This window comes from Rattus norvegicus, chromosome 11, assembly GCF_036323735.1.
Source record: "Rattus norvegicus strain BN/NHsdMcwi chromosome 11, GRCr8, whole genome shotgun sequence".
NCBI classification, from domain to species: domain Eukaryota; kingdom Metazoa; phylum Chordata; class Mammalia; order Rodentia; family Muridae; genus Rattus; species Rattus norvegicus.
In genome coordinates this window covers 49,629,697-49,648,147 of record NC_086029.1, presented here as the reverse complement: position 1 = coordinate 49,648,147, position 18,451 = coordinate 49,629,697, and the positions used below count along the sequence as shown (strand labels likewise).

General features: G+C 42.1%; 1 protein-coding gene across 7 annotated transcripts in view; it reads left to right on the top strand.

Moving 5' to 3' along the window:
- Dscam (DS cell adhesion molecule) overlaps positions 1 to 18,451 on the top strand; it is a 585,477-nt gene that overhangs the window by 328,714 nt on the left and 238,312 nt on the right. For 6 of the 7 annotated variants that reach the window (XM_039087936.2, XM_039087935.2, NM_133587.1 and 3 more), the window contains exons 4-8: positions 4,633 to 4,779; positions 7,921 to 8,199; positions 12,226 to 12,501; positions 16,984 to 17,280; positions 18,025 to 18,300. In XM_039087936.2, the coding sequence (XP_038943864.1) occupies positions 4,633 to 4,779; positions 7,921 to 8,199; positions 12,226 to 12,501; positions 16,984 to 17,280; positions 18,025 to 18,300 (1,275 nt within the window). Of the gene's footprint in view, positions 1 to 4,632; positions 4,780 to 7,920; positions 8,200 to 12,225; positions 12,502 to 16,279; positions 16,799 to 16,983; positions 17,281 to 18,024; positions 18,301 to 18,451 lie in introns of those variants that run through there. The other variant, XM_039087937.2, reaches the window with a different exon arrangement.

The following is an 18,451-nucleotide window of genomic DNA, read 5'->3' as shown; positions in this document are numbered from 1 at the left end:
ACCTGTAAAGTTTGCCTTTGGGCAATTGTTACCAGGCAGTTCTTGACCGTCAAGGTATGTATGTGTGGTGGGGGTGTCATATTTTATTGCCTTTAATAATCCATACTTAAGAATTTGTCTATGTTAAAAGAGTCTATGACCCATGTAAGAGTATGAACAACCCATCTGTTCTACATGACTCAAGAGCCTCTCATGAAATGCATCATGCAGGGAGTGCAGCAGAAAGCCAAGTGACAATGAAGGGACCTTGGCACAAAAGAGGGCCCATCATATGACTTTGCTCAGTTCTTATTGCCCCCAAAGGGTTCTGCACAGCTTGGCATTGAGATGACTCAGGGGCCATGGCTTCCATAACCTATGATGGCAGAAGGCCTCTATTCTGCAACATTTCTTTAGCATGTTGATCAATTTCAAGATGGGAATCTGACTCAAAGGAGAGGTCATCAAAGGCAAGCTAGGTCAGCTCCTTCCCCACCCTCTGAACTGCTCAGAAAGGTTCACTGTAGTAGAAGATTCTGCTTCCTCTGAATTGTATCTTACAAGTCCTTGTTATGTGCCAAGTTAGCAGATTAGAGGGAGCATGCCCAGGACTATTGCAGTATTTTTGTGGATCCAGCTTGAGGTTTAAATAAGACAAGGAGACTTCTATGTAGTTTAAAGCTGTTGGCCTTTTGCTGGGGCAGTCCCTCGGCTAGCTATCTAAACTTATCCTGACTTATCCACTATCTCTCTCCCTGTGGTGGTTCTCTCACTACCTGCTTCCAGCTCTGATCACCTCCCTTATGCCTCCCTATGCAACACAGTCTCCCCTACTTCTTGTTTCTCAGCCTATATCACTGCTTGCCTGGAAGTCCTGCCCCTGGATTTCCTGCCTCAGCTCAGCTCTTTATTATACTGAAAAGCCACATTCCAGTTTGAACAACAGCAGTAAGAGCTATGCTAATCCACCTTTTAGGGTTGTCTTTAGGCATTGGGAGCTGCCTGCTCCCAATTTACCATGGCAGCACCCTGCTCTTATTTATAATCTCAGAGAATCATCTTTTGGGAAGGTGAGGAAGGACAAGCATACAGAAAACTGGTGATGGACCATAGAAATGACAATACCAAAATCCTGCCAGTATTTAGTTCTCTGTAGGCAAAGCAATCAACAATGGAAAATACAGGGACAAACCTCCACACAAAGTCACCCCAACATAGGGCCAGGGCAGCCATCACGGGTTTGCTCCTACCCTGCTAAAGTGCCATCACAGATGGCCAACTACTTACATCTTCCCAGCTAATGGCTTTTCAATTCTCAAGGAAATGTCCCATGTTCAAAAGATGACAGCATCTGTATATGCTTCCTTCTTGTCCTACCCATCTGTCACTGCAAAAAGAAGGGGTTATTGTAGTGTTATATAACTATGTAAAATACATTGAAAAAGAAAACATATTTTGTTCCACACAGTTTATATTGATAAGAAATACTTGCAGAACAATGACACATGACAAGTGGTAAAAGATTTCTCATTGCTTCATTTTGAAGAGCAGATAAAACAAACGTATCTAGATTGTATGAAAGAAACTTGGAGGAATTTTTGTAGCTTTCTGTCATTAAGCATTTTCACATTTAAAGCAAATGGCTTGATAGATACTGCTTTTAATAGCGTTAAACTCTATGCAAAGGTAGGGCTTGTCTTTATTGATCTTTTCTTAGTTATTTTGAATTGCTTTTATCTTATATAAGAATTTATGATTTCTCAAATTTTATCAGTGCAAATGTCCTGTGGATAACACATGGTCCTTGCAAGACAGGAATTATGAAGCAATAATGCCTGTAGCAGAAATATTTGAGACCCTAAGTCAGTAAAGTTGGACACTGGAGATCCTTCAGTCTATAAAGCACTCATCTTGTGAGCATAAGACAACTAATTTTATTCCCTCAAACTCATATCAAAGAAACCAGGAATGGTGGCATGGGCTTACATCACAACAGTGTGGAGTTGGAAGTGTGCAAACTCTCAGGTCTTGCTGGCCAGCCATACTAGCTAAAACAATGTGCTCCAAATTGATGAGACAATATCTTAAAAATAAGTAAATAAACAACCCTTATTTAGCTTGCTTTCTCTGGTTCTAGACACTGTGACCAAAAGCAACTTGGTGAAGAAAACATTAATTTCAGCTGACAACTTTCGGTTTGTTGAGGGAAGTCAGGGCAGAAACTCAAGGCAGGAACCTGGAGCAGAAACATGAAGGAATGCTACTCCTGACTCACTCCCATGCTTTTTATCTGAAACAGTTGAGCGCCCCACCCCTCACCCCTGCCAAGGGATGGTATCAGCCATGGTGGGAGTCCAAAGACGCTGGCTCTAGTATCAGTGAATACTCTAGCAAAGGATAAATAAATTTGCTGGAAGGAGTGAGAGCAGCAGAAAACCAGCCACATTTATTTCTCTCGTTCCCTTTTATCCAGATAGAAGGTGCTGCCTACATTTAGAGTAGGTTTTCCCACTTCAGATAATCTGATAAGGTAAATCCCAAGTTGCTTGCATTTGATTGATTCCAAATCCAGTTGAGTTGACAACCAAGATTAGCCTAAGGAATGACAATACTATCTGGCTTTCAGATACAAGTGAACTCACCTGTACAGCCATGTGTACGAACATGTACAGACATGAAGATGCATGCACACCTGCCACACACATGACTGTACATAGATATGTATACCTGGACAGACATGATCATGCATACATACACACACATGCTTGTAGAGAGAGTACATAAGACATCTGATAATTCTATAATGGCAAATGACAAAGGCTTTCAACTGAACTCAGAAAAATTGAAATAGAAGATGATATATTTGCATTCTAACCTTTTTTCCAGATACAAATCACATTTTCTCTCAGGTGAAATCAGGCCCCATGTGGAAATATTCCGCAGACAACTCCAACAGTGACAAAAGTGGCTGAGCCACCCTCCAGCAGAAGGCTAGGATTCATAACAAGAGCAGTTTCTATACCTTTACATGTCTCATTATTAAATTATAATTGAACTGTGTGACAGGCTTAGAGATTTATAATTTTGTGCTGTAAATTTAGAAGTTCATACTTTCAAAGGGAAGGCAATCTCATTCTTCTGAAGCTGTGATATTTGATATTACGGTCTGTCTGTGAAGCTAGAATCACACAGGTAAGAGTGAGACCACAGCCAGGATGTGGAGCTGGGGAGCCAAGAACAAATCCTCCTCACTGGGATGAAAAACAGTAACTGTCTGTCTTTTAGATTAATTGTTTCAAACTGACTGAAAAAGACCCAGATACCCACAAGCATGGAGTACACAAAGAGTTGAACTTTAACCTAGAAAAAATGATGAATGTTGCCCATATCTGTGAGGGAGTAAGACTTCCCTGCAAGTGTGTGGTACATCTTTCTACTTTGTTGTTTGCTATTTAACATTTTTATGTTTTGTTGACATATTTCAAAATTGATGGAAAAAGTGTATGCTCCTTCATGAGGAATTTGCAACAGAAAATGTATTTTTCCCTTAACTTATTGCATCCTAAAAGGAGGTGCATAGTCCCAGAAAATCTGCTAAATTAGGTATATAGCAATTACATCTTAGTTTTATTGCTCTAAGAGAGATAAATACCTGACATGAGTGTGAATTTATAAGATGATATGTTTATTATGTAATTTAATAAAAGAAAGTATTCCAGCTTGCACTAAGAGCAAAGCTGAAACAGATTTGGCCCTTAAGTAAATATATAACAGCTTGTACCCATTGTGAGAAGATTCCCTAACTAGATAAGTAATTCTTCACAGAAGGATTTGTTGATGTGATTGAGTTGTTTCTATTCTACTTTTAATTTTTTCTATTAGTTCTTTGAGAATCTCAGACAATGTGTTTTGAGACCCCCCCCAAGTTACCCCACCTCCAAATCCTCCCAGATCCATCCCCTTATCTGACCACCAAACTTTGTCTTCTCTTATATCTTTACCCATTAAATCCATTCTGTACTGCCCATACTTTCTTGGATATGTGGTTAGTGGTTCCCAAACTTCCTAATGCCATTATCCTTTAACATGATTCCTTAAATTGGGGTGACCTCCAACCATAAATTTATTTTGTTGTTACTTCATAACTGTAATTTTGCTACTGCTGTGAATTACAATGTCAATATCTGATATGCAAGATATCTGATTTATGACCCCCAGAGGGGTCTCCATTTACAAGTTGAGACACACTGCCCTAGAAAGTAGTTAACTTACAAAGGCCTCTCCTCTTAGAGGGAACTGATTTTCACAGCAGCTATCAATCATGAAACCTTGTGCCCACTCCTCTAGACTGGGAGTTTGTCACAACTGCCCTACATCAGCTCTGCTACATCCAGGGATGTTGTTTCCTTTTGGGTATCCATTGCCTCTGGTTCTTCCTGGATATCTATCTGCATGTTCTTCTGTGAGATCCCAGAGTCTTAGGATAGGGGTGAGAAATATATGTTTCATTCTCTGCGCCTTGGCTGGGTGTGGGCCTCTGTACTGACTGCACAAGAAGCGTTTCTGATAACAGTTGGGAAGACAGGTTGAACATTGAATTAGAGGTCGATTTCTAGCCTGTTTTCACAAAGCCGTTTCTCTCATCTGTTTCAGGATCTAGATTTCTCATCACATCCACGGGAGCCTTGTATATTAAAGATGTACAGAACGAAGATGGGCTGTACAACTACCGCTGCATCACGCGGCACAGATACACAGGGGAGACGAGACAAAGCAACAGCGCGAGACTGTTCGTGTCAGGTGAGAGCGTGGTCTCAGGACCAAATTCCTCCTGTGCCTCCCCTCTGCTAGTTCTTGGTGTCCCAAACTAAAGACTTTGGGACCAAGCAGAAACCTTCAGCTTTTGCATCTACAGATTTATAGATTATTAATGTCTTTTAAACCAACATCCACGTAGCAATACAAACACAAATTCCAAGGCATTTTCCAGTTTGGAAGATCGTACATTCTTTTGATTGAAGCGATTGCTTGTTCCAAGGTCTTGTGCCACATATTTGTGTGTCTCTCCATTGATGGGCACAGCCAACCCCGTCCGCTTCCTGTCCTACTGGTCATAACCCCCTTGCTAGAACAAGTTCGTCTAGAGACGTATTCTTTTCAGATCAGCCACCTAGGCACTCAGAGACTACTTCGGACATAATCCATGGCTGTGCCTCTGAAACCTAAGCCAGGATGAACCTTGCCTCTGCAGTCTATACAGTCTAGAATGGCCTGTGACAGTGGCTTGTGTTTTGAATGGTGAGTTTGTTAAACATGTAGCAAACAATAATAATGGAATAAACAATAAGAGGTAAGTAGAGAGAAGCAGAGTAAGGACTTCAACATCAAGTCAGAAACTCATAACATCCAACAGGCATGAGTAGAGCAGCCCAATAGAGAGTACAGACAGAGGAAGTAAACATTAAATCAGGGGCATGTAATCATTTAATAGAAATGCAGTAGAGAAGCCCCCTTGGGTCAGTCAGTTCTGGTTCCTAATTGGAGAACCCTGGGCATAACAAAATGTCTGCTCTAACAAGGCTCCCAGGTAAAAGAGCAAATGACGACAGATAGAGGTGACATCATCAAATTGGATGCTTACAACATGCTTACAACTGGGTACATTGACATCATCTGTAGTCACCATTAAACTTTCTCTGCAAGACCGAACTTCCCATGGGTGAATTTCTGGCTTCTCATTCCCACTGCAGTCACCTTTATATTATGGGATAAACAACAGTGACCTGGGTTGGAAGCAGTTTGACTTCTAACTGTTCTAAGTGGTGAGATGATTTACTCACCTTGGCTGTATGCTGTCTTGTTCTTGCCCCATTGCAGAGCTAGGGGCCAGGTTGATTCAGGAGAAGTGAGACTTGGGGATTTTTGAAATACATATGCTAGAATCTGGAACAGAAGAGACCTGTTCGCTCTAGAGTAGATTTCAACAAACAACAACATGTATTGCATGCTCTCTCCCAGTGCTCATGGTCAGCTCATTTTCTGCTTTTAATCTGCTGGGACTTCTGAGCTTCCTGAGTCCTATAAGTTTCATGAGTTTCCTGAGTCCTATAAGTTTCATGAGCTTCCTGAGTCCTATAAGTTTCATGAGTTTCCTGAGTCCTGAAAATTCCATGAGCTTTCCCAATCTTAAAGGAAATGTTTCAATTTGAGTTAACAGCTATACAAACAGAGGAGAGTTCCCTCTCCTTCCCTGTTTACATTTCTGTTTCTAGGCCTAAACATTGTGGTTGCTTGTCCTAGATTTTGGCGGCAAACTGTTTTAATATTATTTTCTTGATGCTACTTGTAAGAATTAAGTTTGGAAGTGGGTATAAAGAATGAAAATTGACATTAACCTGAATAGCAACAGCAAACTGAAGGGAGGTTCCTCAAGATGTGAACATGGCATGACCAGGGTAGGAGAGAATGCCGTGATTTGAGTGGTATTTGTAGATAGGAGTCAGGAAGGTCAAAAGATTTCCTTAAGGGAAGAACGGAGTAAGTAAGCTGTTTCTTAAGATGAGCTAGTTTTGAAACTTTAGGAGGAAGGGTGGGCCTATTATCTATTTTTGTAATTGCTAAGGGTTTGGGGTTGAGGTCAGCTGTTTTTATTTTGCTACATCTTGGAACTCTGAGCCCAGGTTGGGCCTTGGTGTTAGGAAAAGGAATAATTTTCTTTTACCAGCCTAAGTGAGATAAAATTTAACTGCAGTTTTCATTTATGGTTCCCTGTTAGCTGATGATATATACCTGTTGTCCCTAGTTATTTCTTCTTTCGATAAACATCTGATCACTTTGAAATTGATTATTAGTTGTATTTTTAAAACATTTTAAGTTGTTTTTGTTTTTATTTGTTTTCCTGGGTTCCTTGTGTATGCTGGACATTGATCCTTTGTTAGACAGAGAGTTGGCAAGTATTTCCTTCCAGTTAGAGTGTGGAGAAAGGAATCTCTCTCTTCTCCTACTGTGAGAATGTAAATGAGAAGAACCACCACAGAGAGCAACACAGGAAGTCCTTACAAAGCTAAGATCAGATATGTGATCCAGCTCCCCCATATCGTGAATAGGGCCAAAGGAAATGACATCGGTATGTCACAGCCTAGCAAGACCATGTTGTTTCCAGAACTATCTATACTAGCTTTTATGTGAAATCAATTTAGGCCATTTACAGATTAAAAACAACAAGGAAAATGTGGCATACCCAGTACAGTGAACCACGAAGAGAAATGAAATCCCACTGTTTGCAGGTCCTGTGGGCAGAAATGGGGGCTGTGGCATTAAGTAAAACAAGCCAGCAGAGAAAGACAAGACCTTCATGTTCCCATCTGTGTGTGATCCTCAACACAATCAGCCTGAACATAGACTAGTGATCAGTAAATGATTGAAAAGCGGTGGGAAAGGGCTTGAATTTGATCAGGACTAACTGCATGCATGTATTGAAATATCATACCAGACCGCCAAAGTCTGTACAGATAATACCCGCTAACCAAAGGTAAATAAGTGTAGACCACTTAAAACAAATAAATAGTGTACTAAGCCCCATTAGCTTGTGAACTGAATTTTGCTAATTTAACAGTGCACGCTCTCTCTCTGCCATTGTTGAAAGGAGATGTGTGGTGTTCCTCCTCTCACCAAAAGTTAATCTCCTTCTTGGCTGAGCTGATGACTCTGTCATACCGACTCTAGACATTCCCACCAAGCAAGAATCACCAGCCAGAGCTCTGACCAGGACTCAGCCTTTTATAAGTTGTGAGGAGGAGAGCGCTGTCTGGCCTGTTTTAAAGATCCATGGCAACAGTGGACAAGAGGTTCAGGATTAATGTATAAAGGCTACCTGTGGTTCTCAGTGACCACGCACACTCTCCATTCTTAGCCTTTGACAGTTTCATTTTTCTTCTGCAGACCCAGCGAACTCAGCCCCATCCATCCTGGACGGGTTTGACCACCGCAAAGCCATGGCAGGGCAGCGTGTGGAGCTGCCGTGCAAAGCTCTTGGGCACCCCGAGCCGGACTACCGCTGGCTGAAAGATAACATGCCCCTGGAACTTTCCGGAAGGTTCCAAAAGACAGTGACCGGGCTGCTCATTGAGAACAGCCGCCCTTCAGACTCAGGCAGCTACGTGTGTGAAGTATCCAACCGATACGGCACTGCCAAGGTGATAGGCCGCCTGTACGTGAAACGTAAGTTGGATAGTAAATGGGAAAAGTAGCATGGGCCACATGATTGGTGTCCTGAAGAAGCTAATTTCCATCGCTCCCCACCACATTCTTCTGACCTCACAGCATCTGACCTACATCCACCGTTCCCCGCTGAGAAATTACCCACATGGCTACACAGCCTGGGTTTGCCTTGAGGTTTTCATGAGGCCACAGTATTAATGCCTTTCCAAGATAGTACTACCAATCTGTCCTTCTTAATGGCCAAACTCTGAAAACAGACAACGGAAGGGATGATGTTGGTAGCTCAGTGATAGAAGACAGAAAAATGGTTGATCTGAGTCTCTTTCTAGAATTCGTTTAAATTTCTCAAAGGTACCACTATTGTAGAAACAGGTTTAAATTGTGTCGACACTAAGCTTGAACCCCTTCCTTCCTTCCTTCCTTCCTTCCTTCCTTCCTTCCTTCCTTCCTTCCTTCCTTCAATTATTTTACATTTATTTGTTTTGTATGTGTTGGGGGAGGACTCGTGTGACAGCTCATTTGTGGATGTTAGAAGACAGCCTGTAAGAGTTGGTCCTCTGTTTTCATCCTGTAGATCCCAGAGCTCAAACTTGGGTGGGCAAAGCTCTACAATGAGTGGCTTTACCTGATGAGCCAATCTATTGGTCCTGTACTGTGTTGTAGAGAATCTTCTTGTCATCTTCCCCAAGATTTCTCTTCATTCTACCCTGGCCACAGTCCTGAGGGATGTGCAGGGGATCCTGATGACCTATTGGGGAGCAAGAGGGTGTAACCGTGGAGTGCACTTTGACCTAGTCAAACATCTTCAAATTTGCTAATATAGAAACTTAAACAAAATGGATTGGCCAACATCACCCCAGGAGGGGGGCAACAAAACCACAGCCAGAGAAGATGTTCCTTCGTTGACAAAACCTACCTTTAGAATGTAGTTTTGAGCTGGAGAAAATGAGCTAAGCAGGATGAACACCAAGATAGAGGTGTGGTCTTAGCATTTTTTTCCAACACATCGCCTGTGCGTGGAATGGCTGCTTCAGTGCCAACCATAGGTAGCTCTAGCCTTCACAGTACCTTGGGTGAATGAGTTTAAATCAAGGACTTGAATGATTGCTTGGGACCATCTATGTTTTCAGAGTCCCTGGACTCAGGATAAGGCTGTCTAGCAATGGAAGAGTTGCTAGAAAACCCCCACAGCTGATTGAACAGTTATGCCTCATCTAGATTAAACAATTTGATATCAGACGGCCACCAGAACTGTGGCAATAGACTCCACGTGCACTTCTAGTAACAGTTCTCTGGGTCCTTGTTCCACACTGAAGTAACTTTATAGCTTGGGCTAGTGTCCAGGGCATCTCAATGAAACTGGTCACATGTCCCGTTTTTGCCTTAATACATACTGAGGAATCTAAACTCCTTCAATTCCTTAGATAATCCTCCTGGGTCAGAGTACAAGTGACCTTGCTTTTGTTGCTCCTCCATGTGGATTCAGTTTCTAATCTCAAGTGTCTAAAACTTCCCATCTGTCCTCCTCCAGCATAAAGTATCATCTGAAGGCACTCCTGCCTCTCTTCAGCTCTAACTCCCACTGTTGTCTTGCTTCCTCTTCCTCTTCCTCTCCCACTTCCCCTCTCTCTCTCTCTCTCTCTCTCTCTCTCTCTCTCTCTCTCTCTCTCTCTCTCTCTCTCTCTCTCTGAAGACAGTTCCCATAAGCTGCATTTTGAACAGCATCTGGGGAAAGATGCATGTTTCTACCATGTTTGCTTTTGTAGCTGCAATTCTTCGCCTCACCCAGAGACGTCCTTTGGACTCTTCACCAATCCCTCCTGCCTTTGGAAGGTTCTATCAGTCTGTGGTAGATCACATTTTCCATCCTGACTCTGCTCATGATGGGAAGTGTTCTCTTGGGTTCTGGGTCCATAAGCATACCTGGCCTCTTTTAGGTGACAGATAAGTGTAGATGTGAGCTTTATGCAAAGTGCTCAGCCAACATTTCAACCCTATGGTATACAGAGCCAGAATAGTATCACCAAAACTCTGCTTCCTGAATAGCATTTCTTGTTAGGAACATCTTCCCCTCTTACTCCTGTAGGCAAGTTTTAAGTCCTGGGTTCTCATTAAGCCTTCCTTTCACTGTCCCAGGCAGACCAAGTCCTGGACAATGGATCTTCCCTGCTGTCATCTACACCTCTATGAGGCTGACTCTAATATATTCTCCACCCCTTTCACAATACCTCCTTGATGACTACCTTCCTCTACCCCAGTGTTCAACACCATGCGACCCATCAATTCTCCTGAGGCCATTTAATTGAGCCATCTATTTAGTTAACAGTCTTCAGGAATGTTTAGTGTGTTTGTAGCACTGGAGTTTGAACCCAGGCCTTTTTTCAGCCATTTATGTTCCCAATCTTGCTGTTAAATCTTACTTTTGGACATAGGGTTTCACTAAATTGCTCAGGCTAGCCTTGAACTTGTTGTCCTCTTTCCACAACCTTCTGATTGTCTGGGATTGTAGACATGCTTTAGTTGGTTTTTATCAAATTTTATTTGGGACAATAGCTCAGCAGTTATAAGCACCAGCAAGTCTTCTAAAGGACCTGGGTTCAATTCCCAAGCATGCATGGCAGCTTATGTGTATAACTCTTAGTTTTGGAGAATCTGGTGTCTTCATCTAGCTTCCACTGGCACTAGGCATTCATGTGATACACTGATATATATTCAGGTAACATATCCATACACATTAAAAATTATTTCAATATTGAGGTCCCTTTATAAAGATGTTTCAAATTGCCTTCCAAATTTTTATACTTCTAAGAGTTTCTGTTGTATTCAGACTAGATCTGACACTGTCATACCTGTGATCCATACTCTAATCCCTGCTGTCCCTACTCTCTGCAACTGTCTTTTTGCTCCCTGGTTTCTGTTCTAGCCATTCTTGACATCTGAGGATTTCCTGGTCCTTGCTACATATCTGTTATGTCATTTTTGGCTGTAACAATCTTCCAGTTCTTCATTAATCCACAAACATTGAGAATGGGAGACTTTGTATGCTGGGAAGCTGAGACATTGGGAACAAGACAGATGGAGCTTGTTGGCTCTATTCACATGTCTGATGAATAGACAAATCAAATCCTTGAATAACTATTTCTTTTCCTGGCAATGAGAATTACAACAAAATCTTCACAGAGACCTATGGGGAGACTCCTTAAGCAGTACATGGGGAATATATAGTTGTTTTGGGGGCTACATGCTAATTATAGCACAGAATGTATACTTCTCTTTGTCTCACCTATGACTGTAAAACTTGATATCTGGGAAATGTTCTGTAGAGGTTCCTCTCTTGAGTTAAGTTTGTGGAATTGGAAACATGAATTTCAAAGACTGGAGTTCCATCCTGGCTCCAGTGAGCAAATATTATATTAAAGCAAAACTCTTTTTATGGTCACACATTTGAACCTAGTCCTCTTCTTGGTAACCAGTGTCATTGGCCTAAACATAGTAATGGACTAAGGCTAGGCCATAAGTGCTCCCCTGGGACAACGCTGACAGGTTTTGTAATTTTTTTCTATACTCATGCTCCTGTTACTAACCAGCATCTTGCATTTCCTAGTATCTCCTTTTTTTTTTTTTTTTTTTTTTTTTTTGGAGCTGGGGACCGAACCCAGGGCCTTGCGCTTTCTAGGCAAGCGCTCTACCACTGAGCTAAATCCCCACCCCCATTTCCTAGTATCTCTATCACACGTTCTCTGAGGAAGGAATGTGACCAACATTGTGCTATTTGTTATATAGAGAGAAAGAGGCCCAGAGAAAACACCAAGAAAAGTGTTTCCAAGCAAAGTGGTACCCCAAATAACACGGATGTGCCATCCCCAAAAACACTGCCATGAGTCCCCCAAACAACACTGATGTAAGACCCTAATGAAGAGCCCTGGCAGTTATACCTTGGCTTCAGCAAAGCCTAGTATGCTATTGAAATAATGTCAACACCTTGCGATGTTTTACTTTATTTCTATCTCTTATCTAACTCTCTAGAGCCACTGAAAGCCACCATCAGTCCCAGAAAGGTTAAAAGCAGTGTGGGCAGCCAGGTCTCCTTGTCCTGCAGTGTGACAGGAAACGAAGACCAGGAGCTCTCCTGGTACAGAAATGGTGAAATCCTCAACCCTGGGAAAAACGTGAGGATCACAGGACTCAACCACGCGAACCTTATAATGGATCACATGGTCAAGAGTGATGGGGGCGCCTACCAGTGCTTTGTTCGCAAGGACAAGCTATCTGCTCAAGACTATGTCCAGGTGGTCCTTGAAGGTCAGTGGGCAACGTTGGAGGGTGAACAAACAGAATCCAGTAGAGCATGGGACAGGGAGAGGGCTATGCAGAGACACTCATGGGAGGAAATAGGTCACTACTCGTCTCTCTGTCTAGTGACTCTAGTCTCCCTAGATCAGCCAAGGGAAAGGCATTGCTCTGCTGAGAGAGGGTGGAGCAGTGTTATTGAGAATTATGGCTTGGGATTGTCTGAATTCTTCCTACTCATATTTAAAGTTATTTGCCAAAAATCAGCCTTTGAACCTAGAGCTATGGGTTCTACTGCCAATTCATAATTCTCTAGATGTATAAATGCAGCAATGCCTTGTTTGGGAGCTGTTGGATGCCTAAGTAGGATATTTGTTTGGGGTCTACCTGATAGATACATTGTGGGATGTTTAGGTGAGTCTCTAGCCTTAGCCCACTTGATGACAGCAGTAGCCCCTGTAAGTTATGATCACACACACACACACACACACACACACACACACACATGCATATATACAACACACACACAGAGAGAGAGAGAGAGAGAGAGAGAGAGAGAGAGAGAGAGAGAGAGAGAGAGAGAGAAGCAATAACCTTAACTTTAATAGAATGTTTTTGGATGAAAATATGACTTATGGTTGGTGCCATTGTCTATAGCCTGGTCAAAATGTTCCCAGACTTAGGTGTGTGGAAAACTTGAGGAGTTGCCTTGGGGTAGAATAACATGATCTGTTTGCTTTTCTTAATTGGTTACTGAGTACTTCAATCTTCAAGTTCATCCATCACCAAGGGAATAGAGCTGTGACAGGTGACATTTAAGCAAGACATATATTTATCACCAGATAATTGAAATGGCTCCTGTCTGTGTATTTGTATGTCTTGATGGGAATTATATCATTAACTATCATTTAAAATCCATCCATTATCAATTGGTGAAAGTGATGAAATTATTTTTCTATAGCCCAAGGATAGAGTAAGTACAACCCATTAATGTATGTGAGTAAGTTTAAATCTGACTGATGCTAAGAGAATAGTTCCATTATGGAACCTTTAACCTCAACTCCTTTGTCAGAAGTAGCAGGCGTAGCAGTGATGATTGAAGCATTTCTGCAGACAGTGAGGTTCTTAATGCAGAGTAGAAATGACCTGAAGGCTCAGTCCTTGTGTTAAATGCCTGACACCACTTCGCACATAATAATTAAGAGCAGAAGTAATCAATTTGCAAGGAGCTTGTTCTGGTAGTCAGAATGCACCCTGGTCCTCCCAGAGTCATTACTTTTAGCTAAAGAAAGAGGAAAGATTACTTGTCTAGGACCCGTTACCTCGGCAACTGTCTCAAGTAACTAAGAAAACCTAAAGAGCATATTGATCATCTGCAATGATGTCAAAAGGGCTCTGTTATCAGAATGACAGCTGGGTAGATTACAAAGGCACTTGGGTCTCACTGGGCAAGTAATGCCTACCTTCATCTCCACAATGTCAGTCACTTGAATAGAAACAGATGGGTGTGGGGAGCCAAGCACACCCCCCCACTTAGTCTTACATAGGTTTCTGTTCAGAAGAAGATTCACTTTATTTTTCTTTCTTCAGAAAGATGATGGTACTAATGTCAAAAAAGAAAATGTATATCTAGTATCTAATACACACCTATGCCTGACCAGTACATCCTTAGACAGCTCCCATAATTCCTGCTGTAAGAACTGGATTAAGATAAAATTATAATAATCTTAGCCTACAGTGGACTCTCCATGAATGTGGATGGATGGGAAAATCTGGGAGCCTTTGCCAGGAGACTGAATTCCCTAAAACCTCATCATGGTGGGCTTATCGTTAAACCAGAGTAATTGGGAAACACAAAATAAAAATGAGGAATAAGAGGTTCAGGTTCTAGGAGTGAAGAACAGCAACCACAGGCAAGTTTGCATGCACAGGAGATTGGTGGAGTTTAGGTGGAGTGTAGAGAACTGAGAAAACCCCAGAGCAAACAGAATGGTAGATGGGCACTGGGAGGAAGGTACAGGGATCTAGAGACTTTTCTTTGAGGTCACCTCCAAGGCCAGGTAGGACTGAAAGTAGAAGAAAAGCAAAGTGCAGGAGTTTGTAGAGCTGAGGGACTGGAACTTACACATCAGAGAGTAGGGCAGGGGACACAAAGGAAAGACACCAGGAGACAGTCTCCAAGTCATCATTCAAATCACTTTGAAAAACTTGGTTGACATATGGTCTGCTATGTGGATGGAATCTAATTCTATAACTTAAAGCATTAGAAATATTTGAAAGAAAACAAAACAAATCGACAAGCAAAATAAACCAAAAGCAGACAACAGAAAAAGATGGGGAGGAGACCCATATGTCAGGATCAACAGTCAAGGTGTCTTACTCCATTTATTGAAATAAGTTTAATCATTTAAAGGAAAATGTGGTTATAAAGGATGAACACATAAGAAAACCCAACACTTGGGAAGCTGAGATAGGGGGATCTTGAGTTTGTAGCCACCATGGCTGCATAGTGAGATCTTATCTTAAAAACTGATGTATAGAGTGAGTTTAAAGTTGACATGGAAAAGCTAATTTCTTAGAATGAGAAGTTGATTTCCAATGTAAGTACAAGAGGACAAAGGAATGAAAACTATTCAAGCTGGGAGGAGAATGAAATTGGAGGATTCCTCCCACTAGTTTTGTAGCCTCTCTATGAAGCTACATGGACCAAGGTAAATTACACTGCTGAAGGAAGGGTGGTAGGTGTGATCTTGAGATGTGTCCACATATGCATAGCCGGTTGAGTTTCACAAGGATACAGGATAGTCAATAGGTAAAGGAAATACTTTCAGTTAACTACCAATTGTCATTTGAATAAGTGTCTGCAAAGCCATTAAGGGACTCAACCAACATCTGGAGCGAACATAAAAACCAATTTGATATAAATTTCAGACACAAATGTTTAATGTTAAGCCATAAATGTCTTAAATAGAGAGTTGTTCCTGATCTAGAGATAGGACAAAAGTAGAAGGGGGACCACAACCTGAAAGAAACAATTTCAGTACATACACTAACAGGTATTCTATATAGTGTATGTCTGTCTGACAGATATCATGGATCATTTGTAATGAATACCTGATAAATTAATAATTATAAATTAGTTTACATATATTTGCTAACATTCCAAATATATTTTAGGAGTCAGGGCTGGAAAGACAGATCAACTGTTCAGAACTGGCTGCTCTTGCAAAGCACCGAGGCTCAGTACCTAACATGGTGGTCTACCACTGCCTATAACTCTGGTTCTGGGGACTCTGACACACTCTAGCCTCTAAGGACACTACACATGTGACATACACATGTACATGCAGGCAAACACTCATACACATGAAATAGAATGAATAAACCTAAAAGTTCTACAAACCTGAAACTCAAGGTCAGTCTAATTAAAGAATGAGTAAAATATTCGAGTAGCACTCCTCAAAAAAGGACACAAGAATAATGAATAAACACTAAAAAATATTGATTCTGCCTAGTGAACACGAAGCCCTCTGTTCAATCCACAGTATAAAACAAAATAGGAAACAAAGCAATCATAACCAATATGAGACCACAAGTGTCCCCACACTATTTCTGGCAGAAATGGACAACATATATTTAAACACAAGGAAGTGGTTGCAACTGGTTCCGAAAAAAATGTCCTTTAAGATTATCTAAGTCAAAATACGAAAAACATTCAAGGTTCCTGGTAATTAAAGAGACATAGATGTAGTGCTGATGGACTGGGGAATTTTTTTTAAACATTTCAAAGTTCTTTTCTCATCACTGAAAGTAGAAATACCAACGGTGCTATGGCTAACAACCAGCACATCTGAGAAACAACATGTCTGAGGGACCTCCTCCAGCCATAAACTCTTGAGCTGGAGTGAAGAAGTAAGGCCTCAGGAACCCGGATGTAGATTTAGGAACCCGGATGGGGAGACTTAGGAACCCGGATGCAGAGATTTAGGAACCCGGATGCAGAGATTTAGGGACCCGGATGTAGAGATTTAGGAACCTGGATGCAGAGATCCAGGAGCCCGGATGCACAGAAGTAAAATGTATATGAAAAAGTTAGAACATTTCTCTCAGTCCCTCTCTTCTATTTTTATTCTAAATGATGCCTTGTGAGCAATCTCTACAAATACCGAGGGGAAAATAGACAAAGCAGCATTGGGGTGTGCAAAATCCTTGTTTGTGGCTTCGAAGAGGAACATAATGTCTCGAACCGCAGTCATGGGATCTCTTGGTGTTTTACCATGAGCTCTCGGTCGCCTCATCCTTCCTTCCCGTAAGACCATAAAGAAAGGGGCGTCACTTTGCTTTCATTCATTCATGTCACTTGGAAACTTTTCCTAGCGCAAGGGTTTTGGGGACAGTGCCAACAAACAGTGCTCTCTCTCTCTCTCTCCCGAGTATAAACAGTGAACTTGGCAGAGGATTAAAATGTCCTTTCCTGTTTTTGTCTCCCTGCAGACGGAACTCCCAAAATCATTTCCGCCTTTAGCGAGAAAGTGGTGAGCCCGGCAGAGCCAGTGTCCCTCGTGTGTAATGTGAAGGGTACACCCTTGCCCACGGTCACCTGGACCCTGGACGATGACCCCATCCTCAAGGGCAGCGGCCACCGCATCAGCCAAATGATCACGTCCGAGGGGAACGTGGTCAGCTACCTGAATATCTCCAGCTCCCAGGTCCGGGATGGGGGTGTCTACCGCTGCACTGCCAACAACTCGGCTGGAGTCGTCCTGTACCAGGCTCGAATAAACGTAAGAGGTGCTTGTCAAATCAGCTCCTCGAACAAACACACACAAATCATTGTAGCGGGACGGGGTGCTGCATGCTCTGGGCTGAGCCTTGCAATGCGCAAAGGAGGAGCTGTTCCTCCCTCTCCCTGCCCTCTCCTTCCTACTCAGGAATGGCGCTGATCAGCGGTGTTGAAAATGGCATTTTGGTCTCCGTAGTCAGCTTGTCTACTTTCTGTCCTCTTACATCTTTCCACTGAAGCTTTCTTTTCCTGGTTTATGCTCTGCATGCCTTTTCCTCTCTCCGTTTTTCCTATCTCACAACATCCATGGTAAGCCTTCACACCCATGGTACCTAACTCAAGTCCGTAGCGCACAGCTGCATAACCTCCATCTTCATCATCAGCCAGACAGTCAATCAGTTGCTCTAAGCCTTTTCACCAGGAGAGCATAGCCACGCAGAGTAGGCTAGTTACTCTTTTTAATTAGTGAAGCTGTCTTTTACCTTGTAATTCAAAATATTTTCATAGACGTCACTGATAAGAGACTTTAACATTCATTGACTCATTCGAGAGTAGTAAGAGGAAAAATAAAACTTTTTATTCATAGTAGAAAATGCCAAATGCCAACAAACTGAAGCAAAAAAAGGTGTATTTACATAAAAATAATTTTTATGTAAATTTTAAATAATTTTCGCCAAAGGAAAAGTATACCCATTTCTTTCCATGAGATGTACCCTTAAATTATTTTCAAGAGTTTTCTTGTGTCTCTCCAGGGCCGGCAAGCATCAGACCGATGAAAAACATCACTGCGATAGCAGGGCGTGACACGTACATCCACTGCCGTGTGATTGGCTACCCTTATTACTCCATCAAGTGGTACAAGAACGCTAACCTGCTTCCTTTCAACCACCGCCAGGTGGCGTTTGAGAACAATGGGACTCTGAAACTCTCAGATGTGCAGAAAGAAGTTGACGAGGGAGAGTACACATGTAACGTGCTGGTGCAGCCACAGCTCTCCACCAGCCAGAGTGTCCACGTGACAGTCAAAGGTAACCCTGTCCCTTTACCTGCCCCACACCACTGCTTTTCAAGCCTGGCTTTTAAGATGGGACCATCTCAGAATCTGGGTAGAGTTGAGTAGCTATGAACATGGAGCGATGGGAAAGGCGCTAACTATTGTTGATATGATCCTGGGTCCTC